The following is a 15,499-nucleotide window of genomic DNA, read 5'->3' on the forward strand; positions in this document are numbered from 1 at the left end:
ATATATATATATATATATATATTTGCACATACATACATACAAGTGAACTGAAAGCTAAATTGTTGTGTTTGCATGTCCAGCTCTTGTCCAAAATATGTTTTTTTTTTTTTTAAGAATTTAGGTAGTCAGAAGTGCTTCTAATTGAGTTTGGTTCAATTTCTGCGAAAAGTTAAAGGTACATAACTTCTTCCACAGTGAAATGATCTAATCACAGACTCGCTTGATGAAAATCTTTGCTGAAGAGCCCTTTAGGAAGGTCTTTCAAAGCTGTTCTGTCATTTTCTCTGTTGCAGGTGGGTACTGAGTATCGTGCCCTCTCTTGCGTCTGCCGCTGCTTGGACTTGCTTATAGTACCAGCCTCAGCTTTCCTGCCTGCTTGCTGCCCACATCAGTGAAAGAACTGCCCGTACAACCCCACAATCTCTGTGACCCCGAACGACCCCTATACAAACAGACAAAGCTGAAGTGGGCACTATCGAATCAGCCAATCAGATTCAAGGATTTTTTTGCTTTGGGATCCATTACTGCAGTTCTTTTTCCTAGCAGCAACATTTTTTGTCCATTTTGCTTTGGCCTGGTGTGCATCCACAAGGAAAGAGAAGCTTAATGATCTAAGAAGGAGAGGAACATTCTTAAAAGGACAAACACAAGCACACCCAAAGCACTTTGGGATTTTAAGGAATTGAAGTTTGCTTGCCGCTAAAGCGTGTTGAGATGGCGATGAATATGGCTCACATGCGGGACACGAAATGGCTGACACTGGAGGTGTGTCGAGAGTTCCAGCGGGGAACGTGCGCTCGCTCCGATGCTGAGTGCAAGTTCGCGCATCCTGCCAAGAGCTGCCAGGTGGAGAACGGGAGAGTCATCGCGTGCTTTGACTCACTGAAGGTAAGAAACACATCGGACTCGAACGTTACTGCCATTTGCAGGTATTTCAGGTATATAGATAGATTTTGTTTGAGGAGGGGCCAGACTGGAAAATTTTGCAAGCTGGTCTAGAACTATCATCAGCCACATTAGTATGCCCATAGTTGGTCAGATGATTATGTTTATAATTTTATTTTTATTATGTATTTTTATTGTTTACCTTTTTTATTAAAAAAGTTTCTGTTCTTTTTGATCTTTATTTTATTTTTTTTATTTTTTTTTCTATTTCTATTTTACTTGTATTTTTTACATTATTGTTTATATTTTGTTTTATTTTTATTTGTATTATTGTATTTTATTTTTGACCATTTTTGACACTTTTTTGATTCTTTTTATGACCATTATAGAGAAAGGACAGGAAAGGAAAAACAGGAGGAGAAACAAAAATGAAAGATGTTGCAAGCTAGACTAAAACTCTCATTGCCCACGTGAGCAGGCTTAATGTGTCAAAGCATGTGCGGCAACCACTTGGCCACAGCAAGTCTTGTTTTTAAAAAATGTTTCCCTTAATTTGTTCATTCGTTCACTTGTTAAGACTTGTTCATTCATTAATTATAGATTTTTACCAGGTTTTACTAGTTTACTCATTTTACTAGTCAAATAGTACTTTTATGAGCATGAAAATAAGCAAGATTAGTTTCCATATTATCTGGCCGTATAAATGGCTCAGTGTTTTACCTCAGAATGATAAAGCTGAGGCTTTAGCTATAAATTCCTTCTTCCTACTTACACACTATATAAAAATGTAAATCAGCTGCACTGTAAAGTGCAGGGACTTTTAAATGGGAATTTCTTTTACAGGCGTTGTAGTCTAGACCACAGTACTTATGGGAGGACCCATCACCATGGCAGCACATCAGCATTGCTGTCATGACTGTTATTGAAACTGTGATCATTGTCACAAATAGGGCTGTCGCGGTGAGGGAATTTCCCTTGCGGTAATTTTGAGTGGCTCAATAGCGCGGTATGCGGTATTGCGTATATACAGTGGGTACGGAAAGTATTCAGACCCCCTTAAATTTTTCACTCTTTGTTATATTGCAGCCATTTGCTAAAATCATTTAAGTTAATTGACACACACTGGCAGGGGGGTTCAAGCTAAATCTCAGGTCTGCTGGGAAACCTTGGCAATGTTTCAGGTGTTCCCCTCCACAGACACACACTCACTCACTCACTCACTCACACATGCATACTGTACACACACAGACATTTGTTTAAATTGGACACATGCAGTAGTCGAGACACTTTAAAAAAATACACAGCATTTACAAAAAAGTACTATAGGTTTTTTGACATTACCATGAAAGTAATACCATTTATTTTTTATGACATATTGATAATTTTTTTATTATTGTTATTTTTATTATAATTTCAAATGGTATGTAAATACCACAGTAAATGAATATGGGAGTAATACCAAACCATAGTAGATATAATTTTGTTTTATATTATATTATAATCAAGTAAGTTTTTTTTTATGTTTTTGACAGAAGTCTCTTATGCTCACCAAGGCTGCATTTATTTGATCAAAAAAGCATTCGTACTGTGAAATATTATTACAATTTAAATGAAGTGTTTTCTATTTTAATATATTTTAAAATATAATTTCTTCCTGTGATGACAAATCTGAATTTTCTGAAAACGTCTGCATAATATTTTTGTGGAAACCATGATACAATTTTTTTTTCAGGATCCTTGGATAATTAGAAAGTTCAAAAGGACAGCATTTATTTGAACATTTATAACTTTTGTAACATTATAAATATCTTTACTGTCGCTTTTGATCAGTTTAATGCTTTCTTGCTGAATAAAAGTATTAAATTCTTTAAAATATATATATATATATATATATATAAAATCGTACCTATCCCAAACATTTGCAGGGTATTTACTTATCTTATATTTATTTTGTATTTTCTTGGAATGTATTATACAATATTATGTTCTATTATAGCTATTTATAGTATTTAATTTATTCTATAAAATATCTATATTTTATATCACCGTAATAGTGTACATAATGATTTTCTTTCTGGAAATTTAATGTAAAAAATGGTTTATATATTAAACATTAATTTGTTGACCTTTTATTTGGAACCTAAAAATGCAAACTAAAGGGCACAGCTCTGGTAGAGCCACAGTACTGTTTTCTAAAGGAGGAAGAGTAAAAAAACAGATGAACAATGGACATGTGTTTTGCGTCAGACGAGTTGAGTCGTATGAGAAGATCTACTGTGAATTAAGGCCAGTTAGATTCGTGAATCTAGCGCTGGCCTCGTGTTAGTGTGTGTTTGAGAGAGAAAGAGAGGTAAAGATCTAAAGAAATTGTTTCAGTGCAGATGTGAACAGAAGAACATTGTCTAGTGTGTGTGTGTGTGTGTGTGTAACACCTCTTTTGGCCATGTTGAATCGTGCTGGCTGGATGAAAAGCACACTGTGAGGCTGCTGACGCTGACTGCCATGGGCCGAAGTCCAGACACACGCACACACACACACACACACACACACTGCTCAGCTTTATCTATCATCCTTCCATCTGACAGAATGATAGATCTGCTATATCTGCTTGTATAAATATTCCCGACTGACAGAGAGAGAGAGAGAATGTCACAACAAATGAAGTAAATAAAACTGACAGAAAAGGAGAGCTTTAATATGAAGGAAAAAGGAACCTGTAAAAAAATAACAGCAATTTTCAGAGAGAAGGAGAGAGAGGGAGGAACAGCTATGAATTTGGTGTTGTTTTACACTTTTGCTCTGAGCGAAATGAAAGATCATAGAGTGGAAAAGTGGTTTGTGAGTGAAGCTGATGTGGGTGAGAGATGTTTGAGCCGGCTGGCCAGTTTCCTCATCTCTAATGAGAAACAGACCAGCCATATGGCTCACAGAGCCAAGATGGCCACTGCACAGGTTTTGGCGGGAACAAAGAAACCTGGAAGATCTAAGTGTGGTCAAAACGGACCAAATAGGTGCATCTTCATCCATGAAAACACCACATTGTGAGGCCAAAAAACATTTGACTATGTAAATGTCCCTGACTTGTATGCAACTCATCTGTGTTTGTATCTTTGAATTGGAAAATGCTTTTTTCATGTCAGAATGATCGTGTTTAATGTCATAATTACCACTGGGAGCTCATTTTTAGACCCACTTTTTTTTTTTCTCTCTTTCAAAAACATAAAAACTTCTTACTGACCCTCAATCTTTTGCATGGTAGTGTATGTCACACTATGGAAGTGAAATCTGTTTCGTATGGTATTTTTATGTATGTCACTACGTTATGAGGGCAGCTCACAGCTTAACGATTAGAACAGACCGTGGATGGCCTTCTTTTAGATGATATAATTAGAACAGGTATCACATGACCAGGCATCTAAAACACACTGGTGCAGACACACGCACGCACACATGCACACACATACTCATCCAGAAACACAACACAAAGTAGCTATGCTTTCAACAGTGTATTTACAGTGTATTTAAATATCATGCAAATCATTTGACTGAATCTAGTCAAATATGCTTTCCCTTCCCAGAAGCCCTCACGAGCTCCAATCCAACAAGACAGAGGTGAAGTTGAGATCACCCAGTAGTAAGGAGGACCAGCACTCCCCTTTAACGCTTATCTCTCCATTTTGGCTCAAGTTAGTGCAATTATGCAATGTACCAGAGGGATCTTCCCAGTTTAATGGCGCTGTTTGCTGGTAACGAACGCTCCTTTGACCTTATTCAGTCACACAGAACAAATCTGAATGCTAAACAGGATGTTCAAAGCCGATGTAAAATAGACGATATTTGTACACCTGCAACCGCACATCAATTAAATTCTGTTTTATTTGTTGCCTATGGACTACATTTAATCTAATGAACTGAATTGAATAGTGGCATATTTATTTATTGTGCTAATTACCATTAATAAATTTAATTAATTTAGTGTGTGGACATGTACAACATAAAATATAGAATTTTTAAAAAATTTTTTACATTTTCATTATATTTTCAATGAATGGTTATATATAACCATTATATGGTATTTGTAATATTACAACAACAAAAAAATATATATTTTTAATGTTATACTAAAATGATATGCACATCACCTCATAATTATGACTCTGGGAAAATATATAGCTGTCCTTCATATTTTCCTGCTGAATATTCTGATTTATTCACAGATACACTACCGTTCAAAATTCTGGGGTCGTTAAGTTTAAAGAAATGAATACTTTTATTCAACATGGATGCATTAATTTGATGAAAAAATATAACTATTTCAAATAAATGCTGTTCTTTTGAGCTTTCTATTCATCAAAGAATCCTGAAATATTCATCAGTACAACCGTTTTCAACATCGATAATAATAAATGTTTCTTGATTACCAAATCAGCATATTAGAATGATTTCTGAAGGTTCATGTGACACTGTGAATGTCACATGATCATGTCATTTTTTATGTTTTAAGGGTGAAGTCACAAACCTTGCTGCAATAATTATTGCTTTCAAACAGGTTTCCTGAACATTTGCCATTGGTCAGAAAGACAGATAGCCCCGCCCCAACCTCACGTCATTGGTTGAGCTAAAAAAAACGACACACTTCAGCTTTAAATCTGAACTTATTTAGCTGTAAGGACCTTTCAGGGTTGCCTTAGCATTCATCCATCAAGCTTGAACCTGCCCTGCCCTTTAATATTGATCCTCGTCCAAAGAAAAGAAACGGATCAAGGCACAGCATGAGGACATCAGAAGAATAATATTTCAAAGGCTAGATGCTGAGAAGAGATGTTATTTGCGATTTGTTTTCAGTGGCGAAGTGTGGAATCCAGAATCTCTTGCGAATGCTACTGTGTATGTACAGTGATGTTGCTTGACATTAGCATGTGAATTTATGAAATTACAGACATTTTTTGACATAAAGCTGATGCTAATTGCCTTTTATGTACTTTGCATTGTTATGTATGACTTCACCAGCTTCAAAACTGCAGTTTGCAAATCCATTAGCAAAGGCTTCTTACAGCTAATGGACTTAATTTTGGCAGCAAATGATTTAATCTGGATTTTCTTGACTAAAGATGCCAAATGGTAACTAATTCAGATGGTTTTCTTAGATGGTTTTACACTTTTTTTCCTTTAAATGAAGGCAGCTGTGATTATATAGCAGAGATTATATAGCAACCCAACGCCTATGATTATTTCAGTATACATTCGATAGGTTCTCTCCCACAAGCTTGATACTCCAAGGAAAGAAAAATGACAAACGCCAAAACGACAAACGCCTCTTTAATATCTTCGTTGTTTCTCCTACAATGGGAACATTTTTTCTGAATAAAAAATGGTTGCCAGGCCATTTCTGTGCAGTTACTACATGGTTTCTTCTAGGTAGTTATTAACTGGACCACGTTAAAAGAGCCTGTTGATTTGAGTCATCAGTCATCTAACACTGAAATTAAATTAAAATATTATATAAAAAATAAAAAATGTATTAAATGAAAATTAGAAATGTTTACCTGACTAACTGAAATAAGTTTAATTTGAAATAATAACATCAAATCAATAAGATGACAAAAATGGAACAAAATTACTAAAACTAAAACGAAAATGAAAAATGAAAACACAAAAATAAATACAAAATATTAATAAAAACTATAACATTATATAAATACACAAATGATAATGGCTATGTTTTCACAGTTTTCTACATTGTCAAATCCTTGTACAGTATTATCTGTTAAAATTGGTCTTTTTATTTTTCCCTAAAAAATGTATTAAATGAAAATTAGAAATGTTTACCTGACAACTAACTGAAATAAGTTTAATTTGAAATAATAACATCAAATCAATGATGACAAAAATGGAACAAAATTACTAAAACTAAAACGAAAATGAAAAATGAAAACACAAAAATAAATACAAAATATTAATAAAAACTATAACATTATATAAATACACAAATGATAATGGCAATGTTTTCACATTTTTCTACATTGTCAAATCCTTGTACAGTATTATCTGTTAAAATTGGTCTTTTTATTTTTCCCAAGTAACTTTAGGAAAAACTTGATACTGAAACATAATTCAGAAGAGCGAGCAACCTCTGAGCAATAACAGTTTTCCTCTGGGTTTCCTTTCAGGTCAACATCAGTAATAGATTGTTGTTCTTGTCTTGTTTTGGACTGTTTAGTCAGTGTGGAAGTTTCTTAAGGGAGTTTGTAGCATGGGATCCAAATATCATCATCCGCCTGTTTATAGGAGCTGATCTTCTAGTTCTGAAGACCTCAGCGCTTTGGAATACTGCTCCCAGCGCTCGGCCAAACTCAGTCAGCTTCTACAGAAGTCATCATGGCGGCCGGGTCAATCTCATGTTGCACACACTCACAGCTTTTAAAGCTCACGTCATCTCTGACCCCGTATCAACTCGCGCGTGCGTGTGTGTGTGTGTGTGCATGTGTGTGTGTGTGTGCGTGCTCGCTCACTCTCTCTGTATATGGCTATTTTTGACACCAAGCTTACATTCCAAAGTCTGAGACTCTGAGAGTCTTTTTAGTTGTGTGTGACTCGCTCTATTTACATTTCGTTAGGTAATGGCAAACACACAACACAGGGTTTTACTACACTAAACACCTATTAAAAACCAAAGCTAAACATTATTCTGCTACTGAGCTCTAAAGTCAGTTTATTGTATGGCTAATGTATGGCTCCAGCTGTTAGATTACTCAGTCATTAATTTAATGAGATATCTTTATTATCGCAGTAATTTCTCCCTGAAAGCAAACAGATTTAATATAGCCTTTTTTTTTTTTTTTTGAGGTAGAGGTAGAGAAGAGAAGAGATTATTTATGATAATAAATTTATTGAAATTTAAAAATTATGAGATTAATTATGCCTCAGACTTTTTAGGCCAAGATACCAAAGTCTGAGATTTCAACATGAACTCAAACATTTCTTATCAGCTTCTTACAAAATCGAATTATATGGACTGTGCTACGCTAAAAACACAGGTTTTTTTCGGCGTCTCATTTGTTTCTGTTTTTATTTCTCCAAAAGAATTTTAAGCGAAACATCTGAGAAAAAGTTGATACCTAAAATGAAACATCTACCTATCGATCGATCAATCGATAGATAGTTAGATAGATAGGTAGGTAGGTAGGTAGATAGATAGATAGATAGATAGATAGATAGATAGAGTTCTAGTTATCTAGCTATTATTCTATATCATTCTGTCTATTGTTCTGTCTATTCTATCTATTTATTGTTCTATCTGTCATTCTGTTGTTCTATATCTACAGAAAGGACTTTATCTATCTATCTATCTATCTATCTATCTGTCGTCTGTCTGTCCATTGATATAATTATCAAAAATCGATCATTTTATCTATTATTCTATCAGTCTGTCATTCTATTGTTTTATCTGCCATTCATATAGAGAAGCATTTGATAGATAGATAGATCGATAGATTGATTCTAGGTTCTTAGATAGCTCTTTTGCTCTGTGGCATTTAGTGAGTATAGTGACATTCAGTAAATGTGATCCACCTCAACACACTCAACAAGCACTAGAGAATGGGACTGGACCAGTCTCACCATGTATGGAGACAGAGCAGCGAATGCCCTACAGCAGCCCGACCACTGTTAGTAACACGCTCATGGAATGTACACTCACAGAAAACACAGACACACTGGGCATTCATTAGAGAATAAATGACTGTTTGAAAGCATAAACATGAGCGCAGTAAATCCACAGAGGACGTTTTCATTCCTGGATCACGCCATAGAAACAAGCCAGCACTGGGATCTGACACACACACTCACACAGAGCATGAACCCAACCAGCAGACCGAGAGAACTGTTTATCTGACATACTGTCCCAGTGTGTCATAACAAAATCATCTTATTCCTGCTCCTTCCCTTTCTCTCACTCATTTTTTTTTCTTTTTCTTTTTTTATTATTTAAATATTTTCACTAAAAAAGTACTACCACACTACCATAGTGGGTTTTTGTGGAAGCAAAAAACTAAAGTTTGCTCAACTGCAATGCACTCTGGGAGTCATGTGCACTGGAGGACATGCATATGAGTTTTAAACCTGAATTGGCCCCTGAAAGAGTTAGATAGACCGCTTATCAGGAACAGCCTGACCCTGACCTACTTCAGTGTGTATGTGTGTGTGTGTGTGCTGGTCGTCCAGCCCTGTGTGTCGCTGTGAGAGAGCGATTTCATCGCTGCGTGACTCAGCTTCTAGTGAACTCTGGGAGTGGACCCTGCACTTCCTGTAGAGCTGAACGGGCTGAGTCATCAAAGCTCTGACTGACAGGAAATGCATCATCAACCTCGACGCATCAATCTTTAAGAGGGAGGGGTCACCAAACAGCATTATTAATTAGCGCAGTGACCGTAACACACGGACGGTACACGTGATACGCTTCATTTTTGTAGAGATTCAAATTGTTCTCGTATCACATTAACAGACAGAATTATGTGTGTGAGCATTTAATGTGCATTTTGTGATTGTGAAGTATCGCATTATAGGTGAAATTAATATAGTTGCAGATATTTTTGAGGCTGTGCGTGTTTGTGTTTCAAAACACACACTCATAAGTGATGGTACATCATGTGACTAGCCCTCCACAGACTGTTTGCTCAAACCTCATGTCTGTCGTGGTCATGGTATCCTAGCAACAGAGCCCTCCATCTAAGCCCAGCTCATTCTGATGTGTATTTATGAAAAAGGATAGAAAACACACTGAGTTCAATTATCAAAGCTCTGGAATAATGATGAAAGACAGATGAAAGGAGTCAGTTTTTTTAAATGCTTTTGCCTGTTTATTAAATGGTTATGAATCTGATAATAGATACCTATAATAGAGTATATACTTACTGATTATATAGCTCTTGATTTTGATTGGTCAATCGCTGCATTCTGCACTAAATGTTTTTGTGTAATATCTGTTAAACATATTTGAGTGATTTTGTTCTAGTTTTGTCTCTCGTATCACATGGCTGTATAAAATCATTTAAAATCAATATTTCATTTGTTTATTTGCTAAGAAGACACAGGATAATATATAGTCAGCTGGTCATTATCCCAAAATAAACCCCTTCGGGGTGAAACAAGATCTCTGTGGTAGTTTATTTTGTGGTAATGACCAGCGGACTGTACGTTGTCTCATAGGAGCTATGATTGAAATGCAATACTGTTTACTGCATACTTAGCAGTTTATACTGCTTAATATCTGTTTATACGACATACTATTAAAATAGTATGTGAAATTGTATGCGGTATGCAACAATAAACATTACAAATATTAATATGATTCTCACTATGACCTCACTTTGTTGCACATTTTATCCAGCAAGTGGATAAAAAATGAACATATCAGAAATAAATAGTTGTTTATTTTGCATTTTTAGTCCAAATTTGTGAGAAAAAAAAATCAGTTAACGTTTGGCAGTCTCATCAAACAATGAGTAAAACTTCATTTTACTTCCATTCCATTTATATCTCTGGAAATGGAAAATTGAGAACACTGCATTGTAGGATATAATATTCCATGTACTGTTTACCTATAAATTCTATATACTGTGCTCTTATTTATTTATTTTTGTTTTTTCTTTTCAGATTTTTAGTTTTTTATGCTCGCCAAGGCTAAAATATTAAGGACAAAAATATTGTAAGATATTATTGCAGTTTAAAATAACTGTTTTCTATTTTAATATATTTTTTTATGTAATTTATTCCTGTGATGCAAAGCTGAATTTTCAGTAGCCGTTACTACAGTCTTCAGTGTCACATGATCCTTCTTCAGAAATCATTCTAATATGCTGATTTGACCAGTAGAGAGAGAGTGTGTGTGTGTATCTGTTTATTTTTTATATATTTTTCATATTTTAATATCGTTTTGTTATTATTTTTGTATATATTTATACCTTTTTGCTCCATATCTAATAATAACTATGGAAAGTATTTCAAACACAGACCACAGCTGCATTTTAGAAGTTATCAGATGAGTGTCTGTGAACAGGACCTATAAGAGATCACCCCGACTTTGGGGGTAAAGGAGGGAGGGTCGGATAATCCCGTGGAGACTATATGGATAATCCCGGGATTATAATCCTAATCCTGTGTCACACTGAACAGCTCACATCGCTGCTAATCGGCTGTAGCGCCCTAAAGCCACTGTGAACACTGTTAATCCGGTTACTGATAAGGAAATCATACAGAGAGTTAAACGTCTATGTGGATGCCAGTTAGGGCTGGGCGATATAGCTAAAAAATGTATCAACGATATAATGTTTCATATCGTTCGGTATCGATAATTATTGACATTTTTTATAACCTTTTTTAAAGGTAGAAATAGGTAGAATTTTTTTTAATAGAAAAAATGTTTAAATTTAACCACTGTATTTTAAAATTAACCCAATTTATTGAGAATTTATTCCTGTGATGCAAAGCTGAATTTTCAGTAGCCGTTACTACAGTCTTCAGTGTCACATGATCCTTCTTCAGAAATCATTCTAATATGCTGATTTGACCAGTAGAGAGAGAGTGTGTGTGTGTATCTGTTTATTTTTTATATATTTTTCATATTTTAATATCGTTTTGTTATTATTTTTGTATATATTTATACCTTTTTGCTCCATATCTAATAATAACTATGGAAAGTATTTCAAACACAGACCACAGCTGCATTTTAGAAGTTATCAGATGAGTGTCTGTGAACAGGACCTATAAGAGATCACCCCGACTTTGGGGGTAAAGGAGGGAGGGTCGGATAATCCCGTGGAGACTATATGGATAATCCCGGGATTATAATCCTAATCCTGTGTCACACTGAACAGCTCACATCGCTGCTAATCGGCTGTAGCGCCCTAAAGCCACTGTGAACACTGTTAATCCGGTTACTGATAAGGAAATCATACAGAGAGTTAAACGTCTATGTGGATGCCAGTTAGGGCTGGGCGATATAGCTAAAAAATGTATCAACGATATAATGTTTCATATCGTTCGGTATCGATAATTATTGACATTTTTTATAACCTTTTTTAAAGGTAGAAATAGGTAGAATTTTTTTTAATAGAAAAAATGTTTAAATTTAACCACTGTATTTTAAAATTAACCCAATTTATTGAGACAAACAACAATTTTTTTTGTTTTAACAATCAAACACAAAATAAAAATTAAACAAATATCTCATTTCTAATGTTTTTATATGAGATGAAGGTTTTAAGGAAACTTTTGGCTTGTCTCCCGAGGCCATGCGCCACTAATGACGCTCCCTGATGCACACCTAACATTCAAATGCAAATGTTTATTTTAAATTCGACTAATATTCATTCTTTATTCACAATCTCCCCATCACAGGCAGGCACAGCACTCATTTCAGCATGTGTTCGTGTTTGTGTGTGCTATCTGCGTCACTAATAGCACGTATCTATATAGTGCGCTATATCGAACATTTTTTCTATCGTTATCGAAGAAGGTGTACCATCGATAAATATCGATACTGTTTTATCGCCCAGGCCTAATGCCAGTTATTGCATACATTGGGACCAGCCAGTGATCTTAATGTCTTGCTGAAAATGTGAAAATGCTTTCGTGTGAAACCCTCCCACAAACCCGTTTTAGGTTTAGGGATAGAAATTATTATTAACTCAATAGAAGTCGGTGGAAAGTCCCCACTATGATAGACAAACAAACATCTGTGTGTGGAAGCACACATATCCGAATGACTTTAATTACTGGAGACAGCTCTGTGACCTTTAACCCCACCCTTTTGCTCCAGATGAGCCAGGCGTGTGGTCGCGTGAGTAATGTGTAAGGAAATCTTGACAGGCGTGAGACAATGACAACAAACGTGCACCGTGAGAACCTTGGCAGTGTCAGAGTGGGGTGTGCAGCGAGAAAAAATAAAGAGGCACAGAAACTGTTAACAAGAAAAGAGTTGGCAGAGGGAGCAACAGCCAACATGACAGCTGACCAAGATCTGACTCTCTCTCTCTCTCTCTCTCTCTCTCTCTGCTTCTCTCTTTATTTCCCCGCCAGCCACAAAACTGTAGATGGAGGAATAGATGAACAATGCACAGAAAAAGATGACTTTTTTTTCTATGAAATATGGTGTAAAACTTGCTACCATAACGCTAGAGTGTTTTTAGTGTGTTGCTGTGTGGTTGCTAAGGTGGTATAAATGCAAAAATTGTCCACAGATCTGGTCCTGTCAATCGCTTTGAAAAGCAATAGCAATATTTGTTCTCAGCAAGCAGCATGATTTGAGATATCATTCATAACCTTAACACAAAATTAGTAAATTTAGTTACACGCCAAGATGTAATAGTTAGGGGTCTGTTTAAATCACTAGTCCTAAGTATGAGCAATAATTGCATATGCCACAAAAAAAAAAGAATTTATGGAAGCCCATTTCCACAATGTAAGGGGAAAAAAATCATGCTTTGGTTAATCATAATTATCACAGAAAAGTCAAGATTCAAACATTTGAAATTATGATGCAAGTCAAGATTAGGAGATACTAAGTCGATGATGAGATAAAGTCAAAATTATGTCATTTAGTAGTGCTGTCAAACGATTAATCGCGATTAATCGCATCCAAAATAAAAGTTTTTGTTTACACAATATATTTGTGTACTGTGTTTATTTATTATGTATATATAAATACACACACATTCAGTATATATTTTGAAAATATTTACATGTATATACATTTATATATTTATATTGTTATATTTTATATTATATATAAATATATTTAATATATAAACATAACATATTTTTCTTAAATATATACATGCATGTGTTTGTATTTATATATACAAAATAAATATACACAGTACACACTCAAATATTATGTAAACAAAAACTTATTTTGGATGCGATTAATCGCGATTAATCATTTGACAGCACTATCATTTAATAATAATTACAACATAAAAAGTCTACATTTAGACTTTTTATTAATAATTAATGAATTTGGACATTTATTTATAATTATGAGATTAAAAGTCAAAATGATGAAGTTTAGTAAAATTTTAAGAAAAAGTAAAAAATTTATGAAAATTATGAAATTATGAAATTATGAGACAAAAGTCATCAAAAATCATGACAAAAAGTTGAAACCGACAAGAAATGACAGCAAAATTACAACATACTTAGTCAATTATGAGATAAAAGTCTCATTTTATGCTCAGAATTATGACATTGCATCATAATTACGAGATAAAAAGTCAAAATTCTGACATAAAAAGTTGAAATAAAGATAAAAGGTTGAGATAAAAGGTCATACATTTTGTGACAAATGTAAATGTCGACTTTTCATCTCAATTTTTATTTTAATTTTTTACTATGATTTACCAAAGGAAACGGGTTTCCATGAGAATAAATTCACTTCATTAATGAAAATGAAGAGCGGGATTTATTTCAGTAATATACAGGCACAGAATGAGGGGGAAATTGTTAGATCACTATTGAGCACTTAGACACACACACACACACACACATTGTAAAACACGTCCGCCAGTAAACTGTAAGTCAGTGCAAGTACAAAGGGACTCTGTTGTTGCGGGACAGCAGCGGCTGACACTATACATGCGGATGAGACCTTCCTCCATCCCCTTAAAATCACACACACTCACACCATTTAAACTGTGCTAGTGATTTTATCCATGTCAGTGATGCTACAATATATTGATACATTTTGGACACTATTTGTTTGCCTGCACCAGCTGTAAAATAGAAGTTTAGCGTGTTTACTGCGCAAGTGAACGATGCAACACAAAATAACTCAAATGTTCCTGTTATAATTAACAACTAAAAACGAAGCTGGTATAAACTATAGACTGGTGATATAAGAGGGGTTTTAAGAAAGCCTTTGGACTAAAATTCTCTCCTATACTTGCACAGTCAGCTAAACTTGAGATGGGCTGAGTTGACGTTTTTTTCCCCCCGGAATTTTAGTCCAGGTGTAAAAGGGAACGTCAGCCAATTTATAAGGATGAGAGGACACTTCTTGTTTCTTGTTTAATTCAAAGGGTCAGAGAGAGTCGCGTAAAACTAAATAAATTTTGGTGCAAGAAACCTTTACTGACACTGACATTGACTAAGTGGATTTCAGGGAAGAAAAATGCTACAAGTGTGTCTGCGTTAAAGTATAATTCACAACATTTTGATAACAAGTACCTGTGAAATAACTCAAAATAAAGCAGATTTATCTGACAGTGGATTGATATGCATTCAGCTGCACTTTTTATATGTGTGCTAATTACATACTTTCTTTTTCATTATATGTGTGTTAATTAAATCTTTTGTTAATTGGTATGTCTGTAAATGTATGCATAGAAACCACACCTGAAGTGATTAGAACTTACCTTCTGTGCTCATTGCTTATGTGTTGCCATATGCAAGCAGTGACCTAAACGACCTGTCATAGCAGTGCTGGAAAGAGGGCATCCTCTCTCTCTCTCTCTCTCTCTCTCTCTCTCTCCATCAGCTGTCAGGAGGCCGAGTGACCATCAGGAATGACTTTCTCTCCAGCCTCTCTGATTTCACTGACAGGGCTGTCTGTAGTGCA

The 15,499-nt window shown here is 35.0% G+C and overlaps 1 protein-coding gene across 16 annotated transcripts in view; it reads left to right on the forward strand.

The window, feature by feature from the left end:
- The window catches only part of mbnl1 (muscleblind-like splicing regulator 1), a 64,231-nt gene that overhangs the window by 29,130 nt on the left and 19,602 nt on the right, over positions 1-15,499 (forward strand). For 15 of the 16 annotated variants that reach the window (XM_016559523.1, XM_016559522.1, XM_016559520.1 and 12 more), the window contains one exon: positions 294-888. In XM_016559523.1, coding sequence (XP_016415009.1) covers positions 715-888 — 174 coding nt within the window. In that variant the 5' untranslated portion in view covers positions 294-714. Of the gene's footprint in view, positions 1-114; positions 176-293; positions 889-15,499 lie in introns of those variants that run through there. The other variant, XM_016559524.1, reaches the window with a different exon arrangement.

This window comes from Sinocyclocheilus rhinocerous, unplaced genomic scaffold, assembly GCF_001515625.1.
Source record: "Sinocyclocheilus rhinocerous isolate Xijiao unplaced genomic scaffold, SAMN03320098_v1.1 scaffold4183, whole genome shotgun sequence".
Lineage (NCBI taxonomy): Eukaryota > Metazoa > Chordata > Actinopteri > Cypriniformes > Cyprinidae > Sinocyclocheilus > Sinocyclocheilus rhinocerous.